This window comes from Rana temporaria, chromosome 1 (assembly GCF_905171775.1).
Source record: "Rana temporaria chromosome 1, aRanTem1.1, whole genome shotgun sequence".
Classification (NCBI taxonomy): domain Eukaryota; kingdom Metazoa; phylum Chordata; class Amphibia; order Anura; family Ranidae; genus Rana; species Rana temporaria.
In genome coordinates this window covers 247,149,161-247,161,021 of record NC_053489.1, presented here as the reverse complement: position 1 = coordinate 247,161,021, position 11,861 = coordinate 247,149,161, and the positions used below count along the sequence as shown (strand labels likewise).

The 11,861-nt window shown below is 45.5% G+C and overlaps 1 protein-coding gene across 6 annotated transcripts in view; it reads right to left on the bottom strand.

Moving 5' to 3' along the window:
• Positions 1-11,861, bottom strand: part of CHD8 (chromodomain helicase DNA binding protein 8) — a 107,905-nt gene that overhangs the window by 71,888 nt on the left and 24,156 nt on the right. For 5 of the 6 annotated variants that reach the window (XM_040352943.1, XM_040352919.1, XM_040352913.1 and 2 more), the window contains exons 3-4: positions 2,359-2,712; positions 153-182 (exon numbers count right to left, since the gene is read on the bottom strand). In XM_040352943.1, coding sequence (XP_040208877.1) covers positions 153-182; positions 2,359-2,712 — 384 coding nt within the window. The remainder of the gene's footprint in view (positions 1-152; positions 183-2,358; positions 2,713-11,861) is intronic. The other variant, XM_040352950.1, reaches the window with a different exon arrangement.

The following is an 11,861-nucleotide window of genomic DNA, read 5'->3' as shown; positions in this document are numbered from 1 at the left end:
GGACAATTAGGAGGCAGTGTATCTAGGGACAGACCACAATAAAAACCTGATGGGGGGTCCAATCCTTAAACACTATCTGAAAATAATAAAAAAAAAAAAAAAAAAAAAAAAAAAAAGGAAGGTTTTGGTTTTACATTAACTTTAAGACTCACAATAACCGCCTGTGTCAACTTCCACACGACCTTCCGTTTTGATAGCGAAATCCCCCAAAAAAATTTACCATGGCCCACGAAAACAAATAAAAGATACCATTACTGAAATCAAGGGAAAACATATTTTGTCTTGTATATAACACAAACACTGTAGTCCCAAGTATTGAAAAAGGCATGCCCTGCAGCCAGGACTTACAGTTTACAGGGAGACTGCTGGGGACTTCCCATCCCACTCCCAGAAAAAAAATAAAATCAGGCTGAGCGTTGCTCAGCCATTCACAGGTGACTTTGAATTTTCTGAATGAAAACAATGCTCTCTGACTGGCTGAGGAAGGGAAGGTGGGTAAATGACATCACGATCTCTGCTCCTCAAGAGAAGCAAAAAAAGTATAAAAAAAACTGTTACTTATTAAAAGACACTAGTACAACACCAGTAACTTTAAATCAAGTTCTCTGGTGGAAAATTCCCCTACTATGTCCACAGTTAAATCCAGCAGTAGGACACAGCATTAAAGGGGTTGTAAAGGCAGAAGTTTTTTTTTATATCCCAATTCAATAAAGCATATTTCCACCCAAAAGCTCATTTGCCTGTTCCCCCCTCTCTGTCCGGTGCCACATTTGGTAACTTTTGGGGGGGAGCGCATACCTGACAGGTATCCCGATACCACTTCCGGGAGTCTGGGCCGCAGCCTTTGATGTCACCACTGGGGCTCCCTCCTCCTCCCTCTTCCACTGGGCCAGTGGGAGAGAGGAGCGGAGCCTCGCGCATGCGCAGTAGTGTTTCCGACGTGAAGCCGTAAGGCTACACCGTCGGATTCCCTTACCCGCAATGGCAGCACCCGACAGTTGATGGAAATATCAGCTTCGGTGCCGACATCGCTGGACTCCAGGACAGGTAAGCGTCCTATTAAAAGCCAGCAGTAGCAGGCTTTTAATTTTGCAGCAGAGGGAGGACCTCCACTTTAAGATAAAATGCATTCTGTGTGCAGCAGCCCCCCTCATACTTACCCGAGCCCCATTCTCTATCCAGCGATGTCCACAAGTGTCTCGACCGTCCGGAACTCTACCTCCTGATTGGCTGACACATAGGAGTGGCACCACTGGCTCCCGCTGCTGTCAAAGTCAGTTATCCAATTAAGGAGAGAGGGGGGTGGGGCCCAACCACAGCTTCGTGTCTGAATTGACACACAGAGCTGCAGCTTGGCTCGGCTCGGGTGCCCCCCATAGTAGGCTGCTTGCTGTGGGGGCACTCGACAGGAAGGAGTAGCCAGGAGCAGCAAAGAGGGACCCCAAGAAGAGGAGGATCTGGGCTGCTCTGTGCAAAACCACTGCACAGAGCAGGTAAATAACAGGTTTGTTATTTTATTTTTTTAAATGAGACTTTACAATGACTTTAACCCAGCAAGCAGCATTGGGAATTTCACCATTCTCTAAATAAACAAACTCAAATGGGGAAATCCAAGTGAATTTAATTGAAGCAGAGCCGACACCAAAAGATACAACAGATGGTGAGACAACTTTTGAAAAATATAACTCTCTCAGGATTGCTCCCACAATCCAAAAAACATTATATTCAGTTCTGACCTAATTTGCCCAATTGCATGTGTATGTATTAGACCCCCTTTTACACTGAGCAGTTTTTCAGGCAGTACAGCACTAAAAATAGCACTGCTATACCACCTGAAAAACTCCTGTACTGCATACTCAATGTGAAAGCCCGAGAGCTTTCACACTGAGGTGATGCGCTGGCGGAGAGAAAAAAAATCTCCTGCCAGCAGCATCTTTGGAGCGGTGAGAGGAGCGGCGTGTATACCGCTCCTTCCCATTTAAAACAATGGGAAACCGCGGCAATACCGCTCGCAATGCACCTCTGCAGAGGCGCATTGCGGGCGGTATTAACCCTTTATCGGCCGCTAGCAGGGGTTAATACTGCACCGATAGTGGCCGAATCCTGCGGCAAATCCGACGGTATAGCGCCGCTATTTTTATCGGTGCTATACCGCCACTGCGCCTCCCGTCCCAGTGTGAAAGGGGCCTTAGAGTATTAGTTGCTTAACAGGAACGAATATCAATGACCATCACAATCTGTAAAACGTTAAGTAAGGTGTCAGAGCTATATACATTACAAATACACACATATAAAAAATTGCACTTTATAGCATGATACATTTTATATACATACACTTATTTTTGTTCCTGTACTCACCTGTGGCTGTAAGACAACTTTGAGTGGTACGGAGAGCCTCTGAGTTCCTTGCTGACTTATCACGTGTGTTTGCTGTGTGCCAGGTGCAAGAGTCAGACCACCTGGTGACTGTTGTATGATTTGAAACTTCTGTGGAGCTTGAGGAGCTGCCCCCGGTTGCTGTTGTACCTGAAGCTGTATAGTCACTACCTTGGCAGTTTGTCCCTGTTGATTCTTGGCCTGTGTCAGAGCAGCCAGTTGGTTCCCTTGAAGAACAATTTTCCCTGGCAAACCACCCAACACCACATGACGCTGGCCTTGAGTTCCTGTCTGGTTAGGCTGTTGAAGCACAAGCGTGATGCGTTTTGAATCCCCCTGAAGAAAAAGAAGAACATATTTGAATATATAACTAGAAAAGATACAATTTCTTGGGAAATTGTGCGACGTGGTCTTGCCTCCACCAATACTCCTGACTGGAGACGGTGCCCCTGGAGATGTAAATGTGATCCAACAGTGTGTCGATCCATTGCCCCATCAAAAACTACCCCATCAAAACTGCACCATCCTATTTGCCCCAAACACTGGTTGCTATTGGGACTGGTTTCTATAGCAATGATCTTTATTGAGTTTTATCACACAAACAGAGAAACATAAACAAGATGCATGTGATCAATGTCTGTCAAAATTAAAAGAATAGAGTAGTGCTCAAGCGAACCCAAAATGACAGACTGCGGTAGCGGTACAGTGAATGTCAGGAAAAACATCGCTACAGTACCAGAAACAGGTGCTATCCGCTCCCGCCCAGACACCCCCATGGGATCAATCTGTGCCAGGGAGGGGGGGGGCACCACACTGCCTGTTGTCAATATCACTTCTTACATAGCTATCAAAATAAAGTTGAGATAACAAAGCAAACGGACAAGGGAAGGGGGGGAAGGGCAGAGCGCTTAAAAAATTTAGAGTGTAGGTAGTAACAAGACACACCAGTTGGTAGGAGCAACAATGTAATCAAGTAACCTGAAATAGCTGTGTTATAACTATCCTCAGGTACCTACACCAGGTAAGTGAGTCATTAAGGAGGTGCTCATACAGACTGGAGGGGTAGAAAAAAAAAAAAAAAAAAGGGGGGGGGGGGGAAGTCAACCTATAATAGCATATATAGAAATAAGGCAATATGGTAGTACATGGACAATATCATTGGCTCAATGTGAACTAGTCTTTAACTGTACATTTTGGGTTTGATAACCAGCTGTCCCATTTAGCCCTAAAAGGGTTGATCTTAAAGCGGATGTGCCACTAAAACAATATATTAAAAGCTAGCAGCTACAAATACTGCAGCTGCTGACTTTTAATATAAGGACACTTACCTGTCCTGGAGTCCAGCGGTGATCGCAGCAGAGGATGAGCCGATCGCTCGTCACCCTGCTGCTCCCCCCTCCATCCACGGTGAGGGAACCAGGAAGTGAAGCGCTGCGGCTTCACTGCCCGGTTCCCTACGGCGCATGCGCGAGTCGCGCTGCGCCCGCCGATTGGCTCACACGCTGTGTGCTGGGAGCCGAGTGTTCCCAGCACACAACGGGCGACAGACGGGATGTGACGGAATGCCCGTCTTTCGCCCGTAGCGTGTGGCCGGAAGTGGGTGCAAATACCTGTCTTTAGACAGGTGTCTGCACCCCCCTCCCCCCTGAAAGGTGTCAAATGTGACACCGGAGGGGGGGAGGGTTCCGATCAGCGGGACTCCACTTTAGGGTGGAGGACCGCTTTAAAGGGGTTTTCCACCCATTTGTTTAAGTTTATTAAAAGTCAGCAGAATGGCATTGTTGGGAGGTGGGGATTCAACCGTGTTCCACAATCTGGTGATAGTTATTTTAGCCAACAGAAGTTGTATAACCACCACTCTTAACTTAGAAGGAAATTTGTCTATTGTCAGATGTAATAGAGCAAGCTTGGGGATGGAATCTGCGTGTCTTTCGCAAATCTCTGAAATCATGGAAAAAATCTTGTTCCAGAAGGATCACACCGATTTGCAAGCTCAAAGAATATGGTACGTCTCCACACTGTCGCCAACATAGGGCTGTGCGGTCAGGGTAGTATTTAGATAATTTGTAGGGCATGAGATACCAGGAGTGCATGACCTTTTGAAAGAGTTCCCAGTGATTTGCACACTTGGAAGAGGAGTAGGTGGCAGAGAACTCTACTTTCCAAGAGTTATCAGGGAAGGTCTTACCCAGGGTTTTTTCCCCATTTAATGATAGTGGTCGTTTTGAAAGTGGAGTCTTGGCTATTGTAAATCAACAAAATTCCTTTAACCGGGATAGTAGGGTCTTGGAGAAAGGTGGCAATCGGAGATGAATACTCCAAGTGGGCTGGCAGGGGATGTTTTTTCAAAAAGGATGAAATCTGCAGGTAGGGAAAATGTGCCGAGGGAGGGAGATTAAATCGAGAGGCCAAGTATTCGAAGGTGTGAAGGGATGTGTTATGGTACAAATCCTTGGAGATTAAGGCCCTTTGAAATCCAGGCTTTCAGATCAAGGCAAGGTATAAAATGTTGGAGAACCGATCGTGGTGTAGATATCTTACAAAGTGATCCGCTAATCGAGGAAGAGGTATTGAGTTCGGACCATAGTTTAGTGGAAATACGCACTGTGGGGATAGGAGAAGCAGGGACAGGGGCTCCCAATTTATTGGCTAAGAGAAATGATCTGAGGTCATTATGTTGGGCACTGCTGGCCTCCAGAAGTGTCCATGAATTGTGTGCGGAAGGGATCCACCAGTGTTAAAGTTGGTCTATGACACATGCTTTATAGTAGGCCATAACATTAGGGGCTCCCATTCCACCCAATTTTCTATGTTTTAACATAAGGCGAGAGCACCTAGGGGGTCTTGGGTTCCAAATGTACTGATTGAAAAGTGTCTGAACTGAGGAGAGGAAGGTGCGCGGAAGAGGGATTAGAAGTGTGCGGAATAAATAAAGGAGTTTAGGGAGTATTATTTTCAACGCTGCTATCCTTCCTGCCGTTGACAGATCATGGGAGTGTAATTGGTTCAGTTGTTGGGGCAAAGTTTCCAGAAAAGGTTTAAAATTATACCTATAAAGTAGCGAGGTATGTCAAGTCAGATGAGTTCCTAAAAAGGGTAATGAGTGAGGGAACCACATAAAGGGAAATTCTCAAGTCAATACAGTTTGCAAGGAAGCAGAAATATTACTGACTAACATTTGGGATTTGGTTTCATTTAATTTGTAGTAAGACACAGCACTGAATTTGCGTAGTATATTCTGTGTTTCGGACAAGGATGTTCTGGGATTAGAGATGGAGCAGTTTTTGATGGAGCAATGGATCGAACTGGATCGACACACTGTTGGATCACATTTACACCTCCAGGGGCGCTGTCTCCAGTCAGGAGTATTGGTGGAGGCAAAAACACGTCGCACAATTTCCCCAGAAATTGTATCTTTTTTAGTTGAATTATATTATAATATATACAAAAAATAAAAATTCTCAAAAACACTTAACTACCGCTACATTTCTTGTTTATTTTATCAACTACCGCTACATTTCTTGTTTATTTTATTAACCACTTAAGACCCAGACCAATATGCAGGTTAAGGACCTTGCCCCTTTTTGCGATTCGGCACTGCGTCGTTTTAAATGACAATTGAGCGGTCGTGCGACGTGGCTCCCAAACAAAATTGGTGTCCTTTTTTCCCCCCACAAATAGAGCTTTTTGTTGGTGGTATTTGATCACCTTTGCAGTTTTTATTTTTTGTGCTATAAACAAAAAGAAAGCGACAATTAAAAAAAAAAAATAATAATAATTTTTTACTTTTTGCTATAATAAAAATCCCCAAAAAAAGATGTAAAAACATTTTTTTCCTCAGTTTAGACAGATACCTATTTTTGGTAAAAAAAAAATAAAAAAATAAGCGTTCATCGATTGGTTTGCGCAAAGTTTATAGCGTTTACAAAATAGGGGATAGTTTTATGGCATTTTTATTAATATTTTTTTTTTTTTTTACTAGTAATGGCGGCGATCGATTTTTTTTTCGTGACTGCGACATTATGGCGGACACATCGGACACTTTTGACACATTTTTGGGATCATTGTCATTTTCACTGCGAAAAGTGCTATAAAAATGCACCGATTACTGTGAAAAATAGGATTTTTGTACTCACCGTAAAATCCATTTCTCCAAGTTCATGGACGGACACAGCAGCCTTTGACTGTAGGGTTATATCCGCTTCCTTCCAGGAGAGTTAGGCAGAAATACAGCATTTAAAGTGTTAACAACCTTTCTTCAGTGCAGCTCCTCCCAGGGGGCGGGGTTCCCCGGGTATAACCCACACCCTGCTCTAGCAGCCTCAGTTCGTAACAAGCAGTACAAACAAAGGAGGGGTGGGTGCTGTGTCCGTCCATGAACTTAGAGAAATGGATTTTACGGTGAGTACAAAAATCCTATTTTCTCTTCCGTTAATGGACGGACACAGCAGCCTTTGACTGTAGGGACGTCCCCAAGCAGTGTCAAAAATTTTGAGGGGTGGGAAAAACAACACAGCAAACCAAGCTTCACCCCAAACAAAACCGGAGTTACTCAACGGGGGAATTCCAATCTTAGATTGCCGCCTGTAACACCCTGCGGCCAAAGGAGGCATCAGAAGATGCACTCACATCCACTTTGTAAAACTTTGAAAAAGTGTGGACCGACAACCAGGTCGCTGCCTTACACACCTGCTTGATGTCGGAAAGCCCAAGAGGCACCGATTTTCCTGGTCAAATGCGCCATGACCCGAAAAGGAGGCGCCCGCCCCTTCAGGGCATAGGCCTGAAGCACAACCTGTTGGATCCACCTGGAAATGGTGGCCGACGAGACTGCCAGGCACTTTCTGGGACCAGTCACCGACACAAACAGTGAGTCCGACTTCCGGAACGGAGCCGTCGCCGATAAGTATACTCGAAGGGCCCGAACCACATCCAGGGAATGTAAAATGGCCTCCTTCGGGTTCTTTGGCTGAGGACATAAAGATGGAAGAACAATGTCCTCATTAATGTGAAAGGCCGAAACGACCTTAGGAAGAAAAAGAGGGCTGCGGACGCAGCACCACCTTATCCTGATTGATGACCAAGTAGGGGGCCTTGCAGGACAAGTTCAGGGCCAGTTCAGACACCCGTCTGATTGAGGTAATTGCTACCAGAAAAAACACCTTTTGTGACAGAGTCAACAAGGGGATCTTCCAAATGTCCTCAAAAGGAGCTTATTGAAGCACCGAGAGGACCAAATTCAAGTCCCATGGGGGCAGTGGTGGGCGCACCTGAGGGGCCACATGCCGGACCCCTGCAAAACGTGCGTATCAAGGAGTGCGCTGCCAAGGGAAGCTGAAAGTAAACAGCCAGAGCAGATATCTGACTCTTGACCGTGCTCAAGGCGAGAGCCTGATCCACTCCCCGCTGTAAGAACAGCAGAATCCGGGACACCACGTATGTACGAGGGTGCCACCTCATCTCTTCACACAGAGATGTAGGCCTTCCATGTACGATGGTAAATCCTACGTGAGGTAGACTTCTCTACTATGCTGCATGTACGGATCACCGAGCCCGACAGGCCCCGGTTTTCCAGTACCTGGCTCTCAACAGCCACGCCGTTAAAGCCAGCGACTGTAAAGCAGGATGGAAGATCGGACCCTGCGACAGGAGATCTTCTCTCAGGGGTAGATGCCAGGGGACGTCTGCCACCAGACGCACCAGGTCCGCGTACCAGGAGTGGCGTGGCCAATCCGGGGCGATCAGGATTGTTGGAATCCCTTCGGCTTCCACTCTGCGCAGCAGGCGAAGGAAGAAGCTGCAGAGGAGGGTAGGCGTAGATTAGGCGATAGTGACCCCAAGGAGCCACCAACGCGTCTGACACGTCCGCCCACGGGTCTCTCGACCTAGCCACGAACCGTGGCACCTTCCGGTTGAGATGGGACGCTAGAAGGTCCACGTCTGGAGTGCCCCATTTTTGACACAGACTCTGAAACACCTCCGGGTGGAGAGACCACTCCCCTTGGTCCAGAGTTGTGCGACTTAGGAAGTCGGCTTGCCAATTCTGAACACCCGGGAATGTACACGGCCGATAGAGCCGAAACTGACCTTTCGGCCCACCGAAGGATGTGCGCGACCTCCATCGCTGCAGCTGAGCTCCTTGTGCCTCCCCGATGATTGACGTATGCCACGGCCGTGGCGTTGTCGGACTGGATCCTGACCAGTCGGCCCTGCAGCTTCAGGGACCACCTGGCAAGGCACAGCTTGATTGCTCGGAGCTCCAGAATATTGATCGGTAGGCGGAGGCATCATCCCGGTACCGTTGTTTAGAGCCGGCGATCAGCTATCCAAACATAACAACCGATGCGGCTAAAAGCCGCTCGGTTGCCTCTCGCCGCTCTGACCGGGCCTCCCGTCCCACCGGTTGACCCGATCCAGCGCCTCCATCGTCCAGGCGCGCTCTGAAACAAAGCCGTAAACGGCTTTGATTCAGTGTCCGCATTGAAAAGACGGAAGCGACGTCATGACGTCACTTCCGGGTTTATCGGCTGCCAATGGCGCCAGATTTAAAAAAGTACACAGTATTCAGAATCGCCGTTTTCGGCGATATGAATACTTTGAAGTGCAAAGGAGGGCTCGGGGGTCTAAATCCCTCCATAAAGAGTACCTGTCACCACCTATTACTGTCACAAGGGATGTTTACATTCCTTGTGACAGCAATAAAAGTGATCAAAATGTAAAACAAAAAAAAATTTAAGTGCCCCCCTCCCCGCGAGCGCAACAAAGAAAACGGTGTTCAAATCACACATGTGAGGTATCGTCGTGATCGTCAGAGTGAGAGCAATAATTCTAGCACTAGACCTACTCTAACTCTAACCTGGTAACCATAAAAAAAAGTTTAAAGCGTCGCCTATGGAGATTTTTAGGTACCGTAGTTTGTCACAATTCCACAAGTGCGTGCAATTATAAAGCACGACATGCTTAGTATCTATTTAATATATATATATATATATATATATATATATATATATATATATATATATATATATATATATATATATATATATATATATATATATATATATATATATATATATATATATATATATATATATATATATATATATATATATATATATATATATATATATATATATATATATATATATATATATATATAATATGTTTGGGGGTTCTAAGTAATTTTCTAGCCAAAAATATGGATTTTAACTTGTAAACACCAAATGTCATAAACAGGCTTAGGCATGAAAGGGATAAACATGTTTGTTGTTTAAAAATAAAAAAATGAGATTATATTATTATACACATACATATATTTTATAACACACACACACACACACACACACACACACACACACACACACAGTTTACTTAAAGGGGTTGTAAAGGTAAAAGTTTTTTCACCTTAATGCATCCTATGCATTAAGGTGGAAAAAAACTTCAGGCAATACCAGCCCCCCCATTATACTTACCTGGCCCCTCGAAAGTCCCACGCTCGGCCCTGACATCCTCTTCGCCGCTTAGCCTGGCCGTTTATTGGCTAGAGCAGATGGATTGAAAGCAGCGCAGCCATTGGATAGCGCTGCTGTCAGTCACATCCAATGACGCGGTGCGCCAGGGGCAGGGCCGAGTGATACATCGAGCAGCTATACTTGCTCGCTGTATCACGGGAGCGTGCCCCCAAGGACTCCACACCATGCAAGCTCGCTCAAATGTGTGGAGTTCTTGCGGGGAGGGACCCCAGAAGACGTGGATCGTGGCCACTCTGTGCAAAACGAGCTGCACAGTGGAGGCAAGTATAACATGTTTGATTTAAAAAAATAAAATAAAAATTCCTTTAGTGACCTTTTAACCCATGTGGGGGTTACAATAAGTTTGGCGATATTGGTGAGACCTGATTAACTCTTGTGCACTCTTCCCACTTATTTAGTCTGACTTTATGGTATTTTTTTTTTTTTTTTTTTTTTACAACCGCTTTAATTTTTCACCTATGGATTACAAAGAAATTAATTTCCACACCTCCATACAGGCCAATGGGTAGCCTTTGACACACTGATAAGCTGCCCATACATTATACAATTTTCTTGTTCTATTTCCTTTAGATTTACCTTCAACTATGTAGCATAAGGGTCTGCCTGACTGTATGGTTTGACCTCATTATCATATGGTAATATGATTTGATAAATCTAAACTGTACAAGAATAATGTACAGCCAATGACACCCGAGAGTCCTCTCTCAGACTACTATTTCTAATTTTTTATGGACAGCATACTGACAGCATCAGGCCAATGTGGTACCAATATTCAAAAAAGGGCCAAAAAATAACCCTGGGAACTACAGGCCAGTCAGTCCAACATCAATTGTATGTAAAATGTTGACAAGGGACTATATCCCAAAATTTACTGATGAAAACAGTATCATCAGTAGTAACCAATATGAATTCATGAAAGTTTGTTCTTGTCAAACCAATCTGATAACATTCTAGTGGATGCAAGAATGCCATTTAAATAAAAGGAAGGCCTGTGGATGTGGTGCATCTGGATTTTGCAAAAGCATTTGATGCAGTTCCACATAAACACATTTAAAAACAGATGTCTGTAGGCATGGACCATAGGGTTTGTACATGGATAGAAAACAGGTTACCTTGGGCACATCCAAAAAGTAATGATGAATAGAAAGTACTCAGGCTGGTCTGGTAAGTGGGGTACCCCAAGGCCCTGCCTGAGCCAATGAGAAGAGAGAGGGTGTGGGGCCAGTCACGGCTGAATGGACACAGAGAGCTGCGGCTTGGGTTCCCCCATAGCAAGCTGCTTGCTTTGGGGGCATTTAACAGGAAAGAGGGGCCAGGAGCGCTGGAGAGGAACTCGAGAAGAGGAGGATCAGGGCTGCCCTGTGCAAATGCATGGCCAGATTATTTGGACTTTGTCTCCACAAACAGAACAGACTCCTTTAGCTAACAAGAAAAGGAGCAAAAAATGCCCCCCCAAGTTACGCAAATACCAGCACAGAAAAGACAGCTTTCCCTTCAACAGGAAGATCATCACCTCATACAAAGGAAGATGACATTAAAACAAAGCGGTGGTTCACCCACAATAACAACATTCTAGCATTAAATTAAGCATAGTAGCGCGAGCTACAGTATGCCTTTATTTATTTTTTTTGCCCCGTACTCACTGTGTAATCCTATAGTGAAGATTCCGACTCCCCGCGGGGAATGGGCGTTCCTATCCAGAGGGAAGAGGATTGACGACCGGCTATAGCACGTCACGCTCCCCGAAGATAGTCGGAGTAGGTCTCTGCTCTTCACGGCGCTATACGGCACCTGCGCACAGACTATGCGCAGGCGCCGTGAAGAGCAAAGTCCTATTTTGGCTATTTCCGGAGAAGCGTGACGCGCCACAGCCGGCCGTCAATCATCTTCCCTCTGGATAGGAACGCCCATTCCCCGCGGGGAGTCGGAATCTTCACTATAGGATTACACAGT